At 43.3% G+C, this 17,469-nt stretch overlaps 4 protein-coding genes across 4 annotated transcripts; 3 read left to right on the forward strand and 1 right to left on the reverse strand.

Annotated features, from left to right (window-relative positions):
* Positions 1-2,129: 2,129 nt before the first annotated feature.
* Positions 2,130-5,637, reverse strand: LOC135503306 (uncharacterized). The gene is made up of 5 exons (XM_064796824.1): positions 5,594-5,637; positions 4,600-4,687; positions 4,087-4,252; positions 3,402-3,528; positions 2,130-2,259 (listed from the first exon to the last, which is right to left on the reverse strand). The coding sequence occupies exons 2-5, from the start codon at positions 4,622-4,624 to the stop codon at positions 2,167-2,169; spliced, it is 411 nt and encodes a 136-aa protein (XP_064652894.1). The 5' UTR covers positions 4,625-4,687; positions 5,594-5,637; the 3' UTR covers positions 2,130-2,166.
* A 1,565-nt stretch (positions 5,638-7,202) lies between these two features.
* LOC135503201 (uncharacterized) lies at positions 7,203-9,964 on the forward strand. Its single transcript, XM_064796656.1, has 2 exons — positions 7,203-8,558; positions 8,644-9,964. The coding sequence occupies exons 1-2, from the start codon at positions 7,692-7,694 to the stop codon at positions 8,899-8,901; spliced, it is 1,125 nt and encodes a 374-aa protein (XP_064652726.1). The 5' UTR covers positions 7,203-7,691; the 3' UTR covers positions 8,902-9,964.
* A 1,722-nt stretch (positions 9,965-11,686) lies between these two features.
* LOC135503403 (uncharacterized) lies at positions 11,687-13,668 on the forward strand. The gene is made up of 3 exons (XM_064796964.1): positions 11,687-12,165; positions 12,691-12,997; positions 13,624-13,668. Exons 1-3 carry the CDS (start codon positions 11,687-11,689, stop codon positions 13,666-13,668), a joined length of 831 nt encoding a protein of 276 aa, XP_064653034.1.
* A 1,448-nt stretch (positions 13,669-15,116) lies between these two features.
* Positions 15,117-17,469, forward strand: LOC135503243 (FMRFamide receptor-like). Its single transcript, XM_064796720.1, has 2 exons — positions 15,117-15,791; positions 16,321-17,469. Exons 1-2 carry the CDS (start codon positions 15,313-15,315, stop codon positions 17,039-17,041), a joined length of 1,200 nt encoding a protein of 399 aa, XP_064652790.1. The 5' UTR covers positions 15,117-15,312; the 3' UTR covers positions 17,042-17,469.

Genomic DNA, 17,469 nt, shown 5'->3' on the forward strand with positions numbered 1-17,469 from the left:
AGTGCTACTCTTTGTCATTCATGCAAAGAACTTCAATCGTAGTGTTTCTGGTAGTCATGTGAGCCATTGCTTGTGATGCCGGTTACGCGCTGAAGTTTTTGCAGAAGTATTAGGAGCATACTTCTATATAGGCCTACTCTCATTGATTGCTTTCGTGAGTTACACTCGTTTACTTCAATTTATTTGCAGTGTTACACAGTGACTAGATTTTCGCAGAAGTATTAGGAGCATACTTCTATATAGGCCTACTCTCATTGATTGCTTTCGTGAGTTACACTCGGTTACTTCAATTTATTTGCAGTGTTACACAGAGACTAGATTTTCGCAGAAGTATTAGGAGCATACTTCTATATAGGCCTACTCTCATTGATTGCTTTCGTGAGTTACACTCGTTTACTTCAATTTATTTGCAGTGTTACACAGAGACTAGATTTTCGCAGAAGTATTAGGAGCATACTCCTATATAGGCCTACTCTCATTGATTGCTTTCGTGAGTTACAATCGGTTACTTCAATTTATTTGCAGTGTTACACAGTGACTAGATTTTCGCAGAAGTATTAGGAGCATACTTCTATATAGGCCTACTCTCATTGATTGCTTTCGTGAGTTACACTCGGTTACTTCAATTTATTTGCAGTGTTACACAGAGACTAGATTTTCGCAGAAGTATTAGGAGCATACTTCTATATAGGCCTACTCTCATTGATTGCTTTCGTGAGTTACACTCGTTTACTTCAATTTATTTGCAGTGTTACACAGAGACTAGATTTTCGCAGAAGTATTAGGAGCATACTCCTATATAGGCCTACTCTCATTGATTGCTTTCGTGAGTTACAATCGGTTACTTCAATTTATTTGCAGTGTTACACAGAGACTAGATTTTCGCAGAAGTATTAGGAGCATACTTCTATATAGGCCTACTCTCATTGATTGCTTTCGTGAGTTACACTCGTTTACTTCAATTTATTTGCAGTGTTACACAGTGACTAGATTTTCGCAGAAGTATTAGGAGCATACTTCTATATAGGCCTACTCTCATTGATTGCTTTCGTGAGTTACACTCGTTTACTTCAATTTATTTGCAGTGTTACACAGAGACTAGATTTTCGCAGAAGTATTAGGAGCATACTTCTATATAGGCCTTCTCTCATTGATTGCTTTCGTGAGTTACACTCGGTTACTTCAATTTATTTGCAGTGTTACACAGTGACTAGATTTTCGCAGAAGTATTAGGAGCATACTTCTATATAGGCCTACTCTCATTGATTGCTTTCGTGAGTTACACTCGGTTACTTCAATTTATTTGCAGTGTTACACAGAGACTAGATTTTCGCAGAAGTATTAGGAGCCTACTCCTATATAGGCCTTCTCTCATTGATTGCTTTCGTGAGTTACACTCGGTTACTTCAATTTATTTGCAGTGTTACACAGTGACCAGATTTTCGCAGAAGTATTAGGAGCCTACTCCTATATAGGCCTTCTCTCATTGATTGCTTTCGTGAGTTACACTCGGTTACTTCAATTTATGTGCAGTGTTACACAGTGACTAGATTTTCGCAGAACTGTTAGGAGCCTACTTCTATATAGGCCTACTCTCATTGATTGCTTTCGTGAGTTACACTCGGTTACTTCAATTTATTTGACTTTTCTTGTGCGATTACACGAGAAAGGCAACAAATGCTATAATCTGGACTTGAACGCAGTTGCCCCGATGACGGCAATACCTTTTCCATCATCTTACCAGGGTTTCCGCCAGGAATTTACGTTAGGGGGGCACAAACCGGGAATTTTTTTTTTTTTTTGGCTAGATGCCCGGAGAATGCGTTTTCCGAGCATTCCAGAGCCAAAAAATCACGTGCAAAAACACCGGTTTTCCTACATGAATTTTTGAAAATCGGCAAAAGAATACATAGATAGTGATGAATATATGTCGTTGAAATGTTATGAAAATACAGCTGATGAATTCCCTCTCAAGTAGTCTGTTTGATACTTTCTGACACATCCCTGATGTTGTCAGTAACTGATAAGGACATTATAGTGATTCACACCTTATCTTATCTCTTTCATTTATACTCAGCAAAGTTGAGGGGGGGGCAAGCCCCCCCCTCAACTTTGCTTCCCCCCCCCCCCCCCCCCCTGGCAGAAACCCTGCTTACATATCATTTTTTACTTGACCAACATCTGAACCACCACGAAGCCGTCTAGTAGTGGGTCATCTTCTTCATCAGCAATGTCATTTGTGGAGGCCCTGGGCCGGATCTGAAAGAAATTGATTGAAAAAAATTAACAAAAAGTCAAAATCACTGAGAATTACTCATCAAAAGGTTAGAGTAGGCTTACGATCTCAGCAAAAAGTCAAAATGACTTAAAACTCACTGCAGGTAGCCTACATTTATAGACATGTACATGTAGGCCAACATAAAATCCACCGTTAGAAAACTGTTTGGTGCTGTTATATGGCAGGAGTTTGTCTGCTGGTAGTAGGTCTATCTAATGCTATTCCCATAAGGAAATGCGTTTTCGGATGCTGAACATTATATTTCGCCTACAAGGAAACCCCCTATACACCAATGTCCTTAGGCTGATGAGAACCATTTAGCCCCAAAGGAGATAACATCTTATAATATCAGGCAATCCTCGTATGGATTCGGTGAATCTCTATACCTCGTCCCAATCTCGTTTACTCTAGGATCATTGCACACTCTTTGTCGTTTACTGTCTCTATCATTGGTGGCGTTGGTGTGCATCCGCAAGGTAGAGATTCGCTGAATCCAGGCAGGCCTAGTTGTATTGATTCGGCGAATCTCTACCTCGTCGCAACCTCGTTTCTCGGCCTCGCTAACCCCGGGATCATTGTCATCATCAAATGATTTAGGCGAGGCAAGAGAGCGTGAATATTTGAAAAACAATGAACGCAATGCCCGGATGAAGGAGGTTGACCTCGTGGCTGCAGGCCTATATATATATCGTATATCCGTAAAGGCAAATATAGCCCTAATCAAATACAGGAGAACGATTTTACAGGTTTGTGCAGCAGTTGAAACTTTTATTAGTTTTTTGGCCCACACCCCGCGTAGAGGTTCATCAGAGCGAAGCGAAGACCGAAAGATCCTTCGAGGTTTTTCACAATCCGGCTCATTGGTGTTTTCCATTTTATCAAAACTAGCTCTACGGAGAGCATACTTGTGTTGGGAAAAACCCATTTAGTCGGAGTTTTCAGAAGCGCAAAAACCTTTATTTCTAGGGCTAATAGCCTAAAGAGTGTAGCATATTCTGGGGACTTCAACTAGTAGATCATTTTGTTTTGATATTTCGTTATTTTGCTGTTTTGATGCATCCTTACTAGAAAAAAACCTGAAGTGGATTTAGTGGCTTTCGCTTCTTGAGGTCTTTGCTGTTACCTGGGTTCGGCGGAGCTCCTCAATCTTCTTGCTGTGCGCTTTGATGATGGCTGCGATGTCCATCCGATTTAGCATCTCAAAGAGGTCCAGAAGAACGTCGTATTTGCCGCATTTAAGAAGGGCTTGCCTTTAAAGGAATATATACAAGAAGTTATTGTCAATTAATGGTCGCTGGCTAGGGTCCATAAGTCTGAGATAGGGGTAGGCCTACACGTTAGACGAGGTACGTAGAACGCCATCATTCATAAATGCTTTTAAACCGTTATGGTGCAGGTCTTTTTTAATTCATCTGTTAATCAACCTAGGCAAGATAATTTTTGTAAACATAGCAATATTATCCTGACAGCGTTCTGCCCACATGATCATGCTCAAAGTATATAGTTGTCACGACCATTTCCGAGCATAAATTAGGACACTCGAAGTTTGCCGAATGATCCTGTGAGATTTGTTTTTACACATAACATATCACTGACTGAGGAAAAATACACCTTCCTAATATTGTGACCATCTTCTGGCTTGGGCTTTTTTTCCAATCTCCAAGAGGAGATGTGGTGGCGAACGTACCACATGTACAAGAAGACTTAACGCTTAGCGATTAAGAAACTTGCCACTGTTTTTGAAACAGGATACAGACAACGACGACCACGACGGACGACGGACAAAGCGGTGAGTCAAAAATGCCTACTCTTCAAGCATCGCCCAAAAGCCGAAGAAGTCCACTACGCTGGCGATGGAATTCTTGGGAACCATGCCGGATGTTCTGATGACCTGATTCAGGTTTCTTAGCTCCTGCTCCGTAATCTCGGTGGCCAGTTTGCACATCAGTTGTGCATGGCAACGACGATCCAGATCTGGAAAGACAGAATCCTCGCATCATTTTGGCGGACCAAACCTCTGAAATCATCTTTTAACTTGCTAGCGTTTTTGGGGCCCGAGGGCGAGAACAAAGACGTTTTTAACCATTATGGTGCAGGTCTTTTTAAATTCATTTGTTAACCGACCTAGGCAAGATAATGTTTGTAAACATAGCAATATTACAGCAAATTAGAGCTTTTAATATCAATGAACACAACGCTTCGTCAATGGCAATTTTGGAACCCTTTCTCAAGCCTTGGCCCTTTTCTGCCCACCACCTCCCCTTCTGAAAATCCTACGTCGAGCCAGGTATTTTCGCAAAAAAATATGCCAGAATACTTACGGCTATCCCTTAACTGAACCGCCATTCGTCTTTCCTACCGCCTTTGCTTATTCTCAGTTTGTTCTAACAAAACTTGCGTTTACACAACCTATAGATTGAAGCAAATTGCTAAAATGAATCGTTCAAGTGGTCTTATGAGGTCACGAACAACCCGAAGGCCGTTGTGACCAGTTGGCAGCACCGAAAAACTCGGTTTCTTAGTATTGCTACAGTATAGAATATAAAAATCTGTCAATTTCATTTGTCATTCTTTAGCCTTGATGGAATATTCTCAACTAGGGAAAATAATTATTTTGTCGAAAATGATGAAAGAATGAAACTTCTGGCGGGGCTAGCTCTAAACTATGAGTAAGGTGGATGGTAAGCTGGGTCGCGCTGATAGGGCCTACCAGTGATCAAAACTAAGGAGAAGTATGGAAGTGCGTCACATCAGCGGTTCTTACAATGTAGTAAAACTGATGGACCGATCGTGTCTTGAGTCTTCGAATACAATATAAATTATACCCAGCGAACAATCATTAAGTCCGATAGAAAAAAAGAAACCCATTGTAAAACAAAGGCATTCAAAACGGAGCCTTCTGGAATATTGGGAAGATTGGATTCTTCCGGAGAATTTGACAATTAGAACTCGGATGGTTTCTCAACCTCCAGACCTAGCCCAGTGACACCTTGAATGACCACGTTATAATATCAGTCACTCAACTGTCCGAGGGGACGGTCTCGCATTTAAAACGGGCGGCGATCTAAAAGAGAAACATAGGCCTACCAATGATTTGAAAATCCAAAATGGCCGTTTATAACTGCCACTTTCGTTTTGTTGCATGATATACAAACCCCGTTATTTGAGCTGAGACTGGGTGGACAGGACTTTTTAAGGGGCATATAGTCAATAATAAGCACAGTTCCCATCATTTGATTGAGAATTTGGGACAGAGGAATCATTGTATGTTGTAGGATAAGAGGTTTGATTATGAGCCGGGAAAAAACGACCTACCTTCTAATCGAAAAAGAAGCCTGGTTCCCCGTCCTATATATATACAGTGTAATAGAATGCTTGCTTGGTGGAATGAACTGATCAATATTGTCTCAATTTTTTAATTTCGGCACTGGGGCGAGTTTGATATTGTCCCGTACTGGCAACCCAATGTCATCGTCGATCAGACCGAAGGTTCTGTGGTCAGTGTGGACGAGGTTCACTATTCAGTTGGCAGGCGCTGCTTTGAGCGACGATAGCGCAGGCAATAAACCCAAAGCACTATATGTTGGCTACTTAATATATCACTTAGTCATGATCTTACAGCTAGATTTAGCTTTGACCAGGAGCAGTGTTCAGTTTTAGCTGAAACAAGTTGGTGGACTGGTTGTATATTCGTCCGCCATGTACCGACTTCTGCATGATATCAGTGACCGATCAGTGCAACCCGTGGGGGCAGATGGTATAGCTAGCGGCATGTTGGAAGTCTTGTCTGTTTTCACATTCAATCATGCACGTCACTAGGCATCGTTCACAGGTACTGGTCCTCAACTTGACCCATCGTACAATACGGTCGTGGCACCAGTCTCCGGTCATAATCCACAAATAGCGCCGTCTCTGATGAGGCCACGTCGATTTGATAAAAAAGCTAGAGGTCCCGGATAACAGCCGACGTCCGTGCCTGGGACATCCCGAGATCAGGCTTTTTTTACTCCTACGTCATAAATCCAGGTGTATTGAAAACCACCAGGGTAGCCTGGGATGTGCGGGCCTGGGAATTATCATAAAATGGTGTCGCCGCACGGTCACGTTATTCGCAAGTGCATTATTATGGGACATAAAGCAATGTTGTTGATATATAACCCTGATCAAAAGGTATAGAGTGAACGTCCTTTCAATTAGACACTCTGTTATCCGAATATCGAACAATACACCGATTCCGATGGCCCAGTGGTCTGAAGGCATCAATTTGCTAGCCTGTTCTCATGAACGGAAGGTCGAAGGTTCGTGCCCCGTTCAGTTAGTAGCTTTTTCCATTGCGGCCGGTTGGTTAGCTGTCAGCTGCTCTTTGCCAGTCGTCTGGCATTAGCTAGAGTCAAAGAGTGTCTCAACGCCAAATCTGGCTGGTCCTTTCACAGGGGTGACACTATTTATAAATAACCGTCACCGTACAATAATGGGGGAAACTTTTTCAAGGGGACATTTTAGACTGCTACACCGATGTCATTTTGAGTTCATATATCTCTCTCTTATTATCTTCAACAATAATATACATCTCCATCTAATTAAACTTTACAATAATAAAGCTATATCGGCAATACAATTTTATGTTGTTGGTCCGTTTGAACTTTCTCGAAGCTGACCCCGACCTAAGTCTACTTTCTTCTCCATGTGATTTGTGTAGAAAAATGCCTGTGGTGCATCATTAATGTCGGTATTGTCAGCATGGTCTTTTGGACGTGGTGAGGTTATGAACCCGTATGGAAGCCAACTTCGTAACTTCGGATCAGTGGAGGATATCGAAATATGAATTTCAACTGAGATGACAATACAGATAGGCCTAGCTATTGAATGAGTTCCTATCCAAACCAAGTGAACTTGTGCCCAGTGACACATGACGGTCCAAAGTCGAAGAAGGCGGGTTAGAACTATTGGAGGTTGGAGTAAAAATCTCGTCGGAGTTGGCACTGGCCTGTTCTCGTTTTTTTTCTGAAGCCAACTTAACACCTAGGTAGAGACGCAGGACCTGAACACGACAATAACATGGATTACGGAATTGTTCGAGGCTCTTTAGTATTCGTGTATAAGCAACGACGGCATTAAAGATATTTCGTTCGCCAACGACAATCATATTGCCAGTGATTGACTTTGAGGCGATTGCGACCTCGCAGAATCTACGTTACCCTGGAGATGTAAGATACGGTAACCATTATGATGTCATGTCACGTAACACGCTACCAATTGGCTAATCATTGAGACAAAGGTCACCAGAGCGCAACCCGTGAGCGAAACCTCAGAAGTCATCGTTATTGAAGACCAAGTGTAACTTTTTACGAATCTATCTTTGAGGCACTTCCTCAATTGAAAAGATTCTAGTCAACGGACTTTCCGGATCAAAATGTCCGGGGCAATATCACGTGAGAACACTTACGTCAGTAAGGCGAGAAAACACGAGAGTTTGGTTCCACTGCGAGACCAGGGGATGTTGGATAGAAAGATGTCGGGGTTGGATGAAAAGTTGGCGAGAAAGATACAACAGCTGGAACTGGAGGAGAGACGCGCAAAAGTTGCAGCAGAAGACGACATAAAACAGATTGTTTATGAGGAAATAAATAAGCCTCCGAGAAAGAGACGGACTGGTGTGTGTGACGTCACAAGGATTGATCACGTCTGCAACAATGATGAGGTCACTGGTCCAAGACCTCGTCATTCCACTGGCGATAATGCATACTCGGACCGGAAATACATGTACTCTTCTGTCATTGGCGAGTCGAAAATGAACAGAAGAAGATCGTCCAATGAGAATGAAGGTTACACAGAGAGATCGATTCTGTTTTCGGCGAAGAGAAATTCAAACTCTGATCAAGTCAGCCGCAGTTTTTCTGACGGAAGTACATGTACCCGTTTATCTGACAAACCTAGCCGCGTTTCCACCGGAAGTGCTAGTTTATCGGACAGAATTAAGCGATTTTCTACCGGAAGTTACAATTCTGTTGTCAGCATGGACAGCCTTCTTGGCCCAGAGAGTCCCTCTGTCGGTAACGTACGACAGAATCAGTTCGCATTTGACGCTGCGGCTTGTCCCAAGAGAGCACCTGTAAGGGTTAACAGCGACAACAGTCTTCTGAGTAGACTCAACGGCGGAGTGCGCAAGCGCAGTGATGTCACTGGAAGTAATGGTGGGCGACGTATGTCACTTCCTGCCGGTCAAATTCACCCCACCATTCCACCCTTGTATCTTGCAAGTAATGGAAAGCTACAGAAGGTACGTCGTCACGCTCATATCTTATTCTGACGAAACGTCAAATAATCGTAATGCCCATTGCAACGCAGCGCTTTTCTATTTTCAGCGTAACTCGGCAGAACGGATGTATTTTCCAAGTACAGCGAGCACCAGGCCACGAAAGCCCCCAAAACGGGCCCCATTGAGCCTGGAGCAGCTGAGACACGACACAGATTATTGCGATCACCTTTTGAGGCGCGCTTCTAACATGTCTAATGACAGTGGATTCTTGGGAGATGGGAGCGAGGATGACTATGAGTCTCTCAGGCATTGTCGATACCTTAGGAAACCCGCACACAAGACTGGTGATGAGGATGAATGTTAGGACTGATTCCACTCAATCGTTTTGCCGCTGCGGTCGTCATTGCCGCAAAACTAGGCTCGGCCCAAACAATAATAAAAGTATAACATCTATCTGATTCCGTTGCTAAGACATTTGTCTTTCGCCGCGCTGCCCACGAAGAAGGCATACCACCAGGTATGAAGGGCGTTAAGCGCTCTTAAAATCGCATCTCAGTTCGTTCATCCACACGTTATCCTGATGAGCACACGGACTATAGTACACCCGTATTGTTGACACTGCTGGTTACCAAGGGCCCGAGTCTTCGACCCCAGAACCCAGGATTGTTTTCTACCAAGATGAACCGGCGTGGCCTTCAAAGAACTAAATTTTTTGGCGTAGTTCGAGGCTCAGTATATGAGATACATCAATGAGTTGAGGGTCTGTCTGATGAGACTGAAAGCCGTGGTCCCTTGTACCAAGGCATGCACAATATTCCTTATATATGGACAGCAGCCTATATGGACTCAATGCCCCCGGAAAAAATCCAATAGGATTACGAAGCCGATGTATATTCTGACCGGTAGCCGCATTCAAATTGGCTCACGGATACTGATAAGCTGGTTGAATCAAATGCAAAGCAAGTTGTGCTATAGCTCAAGAAAAAATGCCCTTCCGAAGTTCTCATTATCTTCGTGCCGTTGAAAGGTATCAGCTCTACCCAATATCCATCCCATCGCGGAAGTAATTTATTTTATTGTTTGTCTTCGACTTACATGGTCGATCATGTGGGCCATACTGTTCCATCTGCAGGGAAAATGGGCCTTCGTGATCTCAAGAAAGTTGTACGGAGAGGGCTGTTCAAATCAATATAAAATTGCGGCCGAGGTCGATGTTATAAGTCGTAACCGAGTAATCGCATCATGCAAAATCATTTAGCCATGCTCCAACTGCATCAATCATGTTTAACCTAAAAGCTTGCATGGTATCCGCTAAAACAGAGCTCTTCCGGCCGTTCGTAGTAATCCCTGTTTTGGGATTCAAAGTTAGTGTTTACGAGCTCTTTCTTTTCACTATTCGAAAACTGGTCACATCTGATCACCAGTTCAACGCTGTTATATGGAAAACCAACAGCATTTTGTCATCTCAAATAAACCTCTTCGGAAATATACCTAGATTAATTTTCTAAGATTTTTTGAATTGTATATCTTTGTCAAAGTATACCGAGTACGACTCCATATTTAAAAACACTGGTCACGTGCTGACTCGTGGCCAATCAGCGCCACCCGTGGAGCCAAATGGATTTTTTTGGCTAGCAAAATTGGCAGCATACCCGCTGGCATGGGCCGCCGGATTACACACTGCAACCTACCAGCTGTTGCGCTGTGTGGCTCCTCGGTCAAATCAAATCATACAATAGGCAGACCCATTGTCTTGGGATTTTAAAGATACTGTACATTAGACTTTGGTCGCATCTTAATTGGTCATCCAACTCCCTTGAATGAACGGACTCAAAAAGGCTGTCAGATAATGGGAATTCGCCATACCCGCTTTTGTACTATATTCCGTACTGGAATGGCATGATATTGCTTCCCAGGGTTCATTGCGCAGGTCACAGTCCCATGCACCACAACCATCATCGACAATAAAACCTCGTCTGTAGACTGCGTATGGCAATGCCAGAAAACGGCATTTTTTTCGGCACTGCGAGCGCTGTGGCAACAAGTAGCAAGTCATGAAACTGGCCATGGCATGATCGATTAATCAACTTACTACAAAATGCTTTTTGTCATCTCCGCGCACAGGCTTGCTTTGTGCTCATGCACTAAACATGAAATTTCTTGTTTATGTTCAACACAGCTTCATAAATCACTTTCACCGACGGTCAAAGCGTACCAATATCACTGCCCCTTTGTTCGTACCACACACGCATAAATACTTGTTTGCAAATTAGACGCAACACAAAGACTTGTCTGATCCACCGGTAACAACATTGTTGAAGTTAGACAATGTTAGATGTCATCTATAGGTGATGCCCTAATCCGGAAGGCTGATGAAGAATTGTTGATATAACTTGATTTCTCGCTATTTATTTTGTTGTAGTTCGATGGTGTGATAGTAATGTCGGCAGAGATGAATGGAGCCGGATCTATCCTCAGTTCGCACATTTTGTCAGCCTTGCGTATATTTCAAAATCCTGAGTGATCGCGATACCACTTGGCCGGTGTTTTATTTGAACAGACCCTGATTCGTAATGACTTTTTTCATTGAAATTATTATTCGTTGATCCCACGGGATGGTATTCCAATCGATTATGGCTGTCCACTCACATCGCGCAGGCCTGTCGATTATATATTCATGGAAACACTGTTTCTTGGATGATAATAGGGCCGTTTAGACGACAGGCGAAAAGACCGCATTCGGATCGAATCTGGATGAATCCGGATTAAAACCACCCAAGGCGATGGTACCTTTTTAGTCCGGATGCAACCACATTGATCCGGATCTTTTTGCGTTTACACGACGAAAAATTAATCCGGATTCGGGACGCATCCGGATTTTTGCGCGTCGTCTAAACGGCCCTAATATGACTTCAGTGACTGCCCTTTTGACGAATTTATTACAAGTTAATTACAAGTTAATTACCGAGAACATTCAAGAAAACTATAATGATGTACATATTGCATACGGTTGTTGATCACAAACGATGTGTGTTGGATTATTTCCTATAAAGTGTTTGATAGAAATCAGTAACTCGCTGATGCTTCCAGTCAAAATATATTGAAATTTTCATTGGGAGGAACACCGCATTCATGATTTGAATGACAAGATGGCTGCCAGACATTTGCTGTCCGTGGCAGTTGCCCTGAATTCAAGTTTGTGTTTGGACAAACTGTTGGACCGCAGCAGCAACGGAAACATGTCGAACGAAACTATCTCATCTGGAGAGATTTCATCCGGAGATCAAGCCGCACCCGACTTCGATCTTTCATTCGGTATGGCATTCGTCGTCTCGCCAACAATTTGCGTCATCGGCATTGTCGGAAATGCTTTCGCCCTGGCAGTTTTCAGACGATATAAACGGTCGTCTTCGGCCCATTTCCTTCTGAAGGCTCTCGCAATAGTCGACATGGGATTTCTATTCAATATGCTTCTCTTTGACTTTGTTCAACAACTTTTCTACACCGCATACTTTGACGAGACTGTTCATACTCGTAATTTCGGCAATGTTCTATGGGTGACTGGCGTCTGTATCTATGTCTTTGAGCTGGCGACGGTATACATGATAGTAGTGATAACCATTGACAGGTAAGTGGACCGTGTATTCACCAAGTGGTTGCGATGATGGTTGCCTGGTAGAAAAATGCAACAAAGTCCATCGTTGTGTACATCTCGATGTACAGGTACATTGGGAATCAAGTTCCTATCAGGCCTTATTGAAATCCAAGATGGCGACCGCTTTGGATTGATGCATCATTGGATTTTTCGGCAATAAAAAGCCGACTACAATACTTTTCTAAATTATTCAGCGAATCACTAAAATATTCAAATTCTGGACAATAGCGCGTAGCCTACGTTCTATTATATCCAGTTGATATGAAGAGCTGAACCGGATGTTCTGTAGAAGGTAGGCTACGCGCGACAGCTTAGGTTTTGGTCATCATACCTTGTGAGTAGACTAAGTCACGAACAACGATGGAACAACGAACGACGAACGCTAATAACATATTGGTCGGTATTCTGGTAAGTCCAATCGGGACTACTTTAATTTGCCATAACAGATTAAGGGTCCCTTCAACAGCCAATTGACCTCACCACTCTCTCTCTCTCCAGATTCATACACATCCGCTTTCCAATGAAGGCACAGAGAATGAACACCCTCCGTAACGCCAAGATCGGAGTGGCGGCCATCACGATACTGACTATCGGCATGAGCATTCCGGAATTCGGTGAATATTACATGTATCAAGACCCTTGCAGAGAGGCACCATATTTTACGGTAGGAGAGCGGGCGTACGGACAAGACCACGGGTATATCATCGGGTTCAAGGTCGTGACCGTGACCTTAGTTTACGATGTCATTCCGATGTTCTTCATCATTCTTCCGTTGAATGTTGTTGTACTGACCAGTTTGAGAAAGGTACATGTGACCCGGAAATCGATGCGTTCCTACCGGAAGGAAGAACCTAGGAATAAGAAACGGTACCGGAAGTCAGATGATGGCAGCTCCGCCATTATTGTTGCCATGGTGATGATGTTTATCCTTTTGAGGTTACCCGGATGCTGTTTGCATATTGCTTCTGTTGTCGCGCCTTTGGTTGAGATCGACATTTTAGGGCATGTCAGAAAGGCCGCGACGATTACGAATGTTTTGATAACACTGAATTCTGGCATAAACATTATCATTTATTTTATGGTAGGAAAGAGTTTTAGGCGCACTTTGAAGGAAATATGTTGCGGACGGTGTCTAAAGCCGCCAGAGGATATGCTTCGGACCAATTCGACGGAGATGACGACTGCCCGGGTATCTCAGACTGAGACGGAGCGTTTCTAAGACCGTGGATGTTGTTGGAAGTGTTGGAGAGCGGTCATTTAATTGGTAATGCTGATGCATTGCTGAAAAAGGGGTCGACGCCCCGCATGAGGCGCGCCTAAGTAAATACTATCAACTAGACACGTTCGACCAGATAGCTCCCAGAGAAAAATTAACTAGGTCATACATTCAATCTCAATATAACCACTTGTGCCCCCTTGCTTTTATCGCAGATTGTCCTGGCCTGTGAACGGATCAACTGCATCAATCATGTTTAACCTAAAATATTGCATGGTATCTGCTAAAACAGAGCTCTTCCGGTCGTTCGTAGTAATCCCTGTTTTGGGATTCAAAGTTAGTGTTTACGAGCTCTTTCTTTTCTCTTTTCGAAAACTGGTCTCCAGTTCAACGCTGTTATAGGGAAAACCAACAGCATTTTGTCATCTCAAATAAACCTCTTCGGAAATATACCTAAATTATTTTCAAAGATTTTTTGAATTGTATATATTTGTCAAAGTATACCGAGTACGACTCCATGTTTAAAAACACTGGTCACGTGCTGACTCGTGGCCAATCAGCGCCACCCGTGGAGCCAAATGGATTTTTTGGCTAGCAGAATTGGCAGCATACCCGCTGGCATGGGTTGGCGGTTTACACACTGCGACAAACCAGCTGTTGCGCTGTGTGGCTCCTCGGTCAAATCAAATGAGACAATAGGCAGATCCATTGTCTTGAGATTTTAAAGATACTGTACATCAGTCTTTGGTCGCATTTGCCTCTTAATTGGTCATCCCACTCCCTTGAATGAACGGACTCAAAAAGGCTGTCAGATAATTTGAATTCGCCATACCCGCTTTTGTACTATATTCCGTACTGGAATGGCATGATATTGCTTCCCAGGGTTCATTGCGCAGGTCACAGTCCAATGAACCACAACCATCATCGACAATAAAACCTCGTCTGTAGACTGCGTATGGCAATGCCAGAAAACGGCATTTTTTTCGGCACTGCGAGCGCTGTGGCAACAAGTAGCAAGTCATGAAACTGGCCATGGCATGATCGATTAATCAACTTACTACAAAATGCTTTTTGTCATCTCCGCGCACAGGCTTGCTTTGTGCTCATGCACTAAACATGAAACTTCTTGTTTATGTTCAACACAGCTTCATAAATCACTTTCACCGACGGTCAAAGCGTACCAATATCACTGCCCCTTTGTTCGTACCACACACGCATAAATACTTGTTTGCAAATTAGACGCAACACAAAGACTTGTCTGATCCACCGGTAACAACATTGTTGAAGTTAGACAATGTTAGATGTCATCTAGGTGATGCCCTAATCCGGAAGGCTGATGAAGAATTGTTGATATAACTTGATTTCTCGCTATTTATTTTGTTGTCGTTCGATGGTGTGATAGTAATGTCGGCAGAGATGAATGGAGCCGGATCTATCCTCAGTTCGCACATTTTGTCAGCCTTGCGTATATTTCAAAATCCTGAGTGATCGCGATACCATTTGGCCGGTGTTTTATTTGAACAGACCCCGATTCGTGATGACTTTTTTCATTGAAATAATTATTCGTTGATCCCACGGGATGGTATTCCAATCGATTATGGCTGTCCACTCACATCGCGCAGGCCTGTCGATTATATATTCATGGAAACACTACTTCTTGGATAATAATATAACTTCAGTGACTGCCCTTTTGACGACGAGTCTTTCCACAAGTAACTTACCGAGACCATTCATGAAAACTTAATGATGTACATATTGCATACGGTTGTTGATCACAAACGATGTGTGTTGGATTATTTCCTATAAAGTGTTTGATAGGAATCAGTGACTCGCTGATGCTTCCAGTCAAAATATATTGAAATTTTCATTGGGAGTAACACCGCATTCATGATTTGAATGACAAGATGGCTGCCAGACATTTGCTGTCCGTGGCAGTTGCCCTGAATTCAAGTTTGTGTTTGGACAAACTGTTGGACCGCAGCAGCAACGGAAACATGTCGAACGAAACTAACTCATCTGGAGAGATTTCATCCGGAGATCAAGCCGCACCCGACTTCGATCTTTCATCCGGTATGGCATTCGTCGTCTCGCCAACAATTTGCGTCATCGGCATTGTCGGAAATGCTTTCGCCCTGGCAGTTTTCAGACGATATAAACGGTCGTCTTCGGCCCATTTCCTTCTGAAGGCTCTCGCAATAGTCGACATGGGATTTCTATTCAATATACTTCTCTTTGACTTTGTTCAACAGCTTTTCTACTCCGCATACTTTGACGAGACTGTTCATACTCGTAATTTCGGCAATGTTCTATGGGTGACTGGCGTCCTTATCTATGTCTTTGAGCTGGCGACGGTATACATGATAGTAGTGATAACCATTGACAGGTAAGTGGACCGTGTATTCACCAAGTGGTTGCGATAATGGTTGCCTGGTAGAAAAATGCAACAAAGTCCATCCTTGTGTACATCTCGATGTACATGTACATTGGGAATCAAGTTCCTATCAGGCCTTATTGAAATCCAAGATGGCGACCGCTTTGGATTGATGCATCATTGGATTTTTCGGCAATAAAAAGCCGACTACAATACTTTTCTAAATTATTCAGCGAATCACTAAAATATCCAAATTCTGGACAATAGCGCGTAGCCTACGTTCCATTATATCCAGTTAATATGAAGAGCTGAACCGGATGTTCTGTAGAAGTTAGGCTACGCGCGACAGCTTAGGTTTCGGTCATCATACCTTGTGAGTAGACTAAGTCACGAACGACGAAGGAACAACGAACGACGAACGCTAATGACACCTATTGGTCGGTTATATGGTAAGTCCAATCGGGACTACTTTAATTTGCTATAACAGATTACGGGTCCCTTCAACAGCCACTTGACCTCACCACTCTCTCTCTCTCTCCAGATTCATACACATCCGCTTCCCAATGAGGGCACAAAGAATGAACACCCTTCGTAACGCCAGGATCGGAGTGGCGGCAATCACGATACTGACTATCGGCATGAGCATTCCGGAATTCGGTGAATATTACATGTATCAAGACCCTTGCAGAGAGGCACCATATTTTACGGTAGGAGAGCGGGCGTACGGACAAGACCACGGGTATAACATCGGGTTCAAGGTAGTGACCGTGACCTTAGTTTACGATGTCATTCCGATGTTCTTCATCATTCTTCCGTTGAATGTTGTTGTACTGAACAGTTTGAGAAAGGTACATGTGACCCGGAAATCGATGCGTTCCTACCGGAAGGAAGAACCTAGGAATAAGAAACGGTACCGGAAGTCAGATGATGGCAGCTCCGCCATTATTGTTGCCATGGTGATGATGTTTATCCTTTTAAGGTTACCCGGATGCTGTTTGCATATTGCCTCTATTGTCGCGCCTTTGGTTGAGATCGACATTTTAGGGCATGTCAGAAAGGCCGCGGCGATTACGAATGTTTTGATAACACTGAATTCCGGCATAAACGTTATCATTTATTTTATGGTAGGAAAGAGTTTTAGGCGCACTTTGAAGGAAATATGTTGCGGACGGTGTCTAAAGCCGCCAGAGGATATGCTTCGGACCAATTCGACGGAGATGACGACTGCCCGGGTATCTCAGACTGAGACGGAGCGTTTCTAAGACCGTGGATGTTGTTGGAAGTGTTGGAGAGCGGTCATTTAATTGGTAATGCTGATGCATTGCTGAAATAGGGGTCGGCGCCCCGCATGAGGCGCGCCTAAGTAAATACTATCAGCTAGACACGTCCGACCAGATAGCTCCCAGAGAAAAATTAACTAGGTCATACATTCAATCTCAATATAACCACTTGTGCCCCCTTGCTTTTATCGCAGATTGTCCTGGCCTGTGAACGGATCAACTGCATCAATCATGTTTAACCTAAAATATTGCATGGTATCTGCTAAAACAGAGCTCTTCCGGTCGTTCGTAGTAATCCCTGTTTTGGGATTCAAAGTTAGTGTTTACGAGCTCTTTCTTTTCTCTTTTCGAAAACTGGTCACATCTGATCTCCAGTTCAACGCTGTTATAGGGAAAACCAACAGCATTTT

Source organism: Lineus longissimus, chromosome 19 (assembly GCF_910592395.1).
Source record: "Lineus longissimus chromosome 19, tnLinLong1.2, whole genome shotgun sequence".
Taxonomy (NCBI): domain Eukaryota; kingdom Metazoa; phylum Nemertea; class Pilidiophora; order Heteronemertea; family Lineidae; genus Lineus; species Lineus longissimus.

Excerpts from the sequence above, each read along its gene's own strand:
- LOC135503201 (XM_064796656.1), top strand. The coding sequence starts at position 7,692 with ATGTCCGGGGCAATATCACGTGAGAACACTTACGTCAGTAAGGCGAGA. Across the intron at positions 8,559-8,643 it reads GTAATGGAAAGCTACAGAAG|CGTAACTCGGCAGAACGGAT; the intron begins GTACGTCGTCAC and ends TTCTATTTTCAG.
- LOC135503306 (XM_064796824.1), bottom strand. The coding sequence starts at position 4,624 with ATGGCGGTTCAGTTAAGGGATAGCC. Across the intron at positions 4,253-4,599 it reads GGTTCAGTTAAGGGATAGCC|ATCTGGATCGTCGTTGCCAT; the intron begins GTAAGTATTCTG and ends CTGTCTTTCCAG. Across the intron at positions 3,529-4,086 it reads TTTTGGGCGATGCTTGAAGA|GCAAGCCCTTCTTAAATGCG; the intron begins GTAGGCATTTTT and ends ATTCCTTTAAAG.
- LOC135503243 (XM_064796720.1), top strand. The coding sequence starts at position 15,313 with ATGGCTGCCAGACATTTGCTGTCCGTGGCAGTTGCCCTGAATTCAAGT. Across the intron at positions 15,792-16,320 it reads GTAGTGATAACCATTGACAG|ATTCATACACATCCGCTTCC; the intron begins GTAAGTGGACCG and ends CTCTCTCTCCAG.
- LOC135503403 (XM_064796964.1), top strand. The coding sequence starts at position 11,687 with ATGGCTGCCAGACATTTGCTGTCCGTGGCAGTTGCCCTGAATTCAAGT. Across the intron at positions 12,166-12,690 it reads GTAGTGATAACCATTGACAG|ATTCATACACATCCGCTTTC; the intron begins GTAAGTGGACCG and ends CTCTCTCTCCAG. Across the intron at positions 12,998-13,623 it reads TACTGACCAGTTTGAGAAAG|ATTGTCCTGGCCTGTGAACG; the intron begins GTACATGTGACC and ends CTTTTATCGCAG.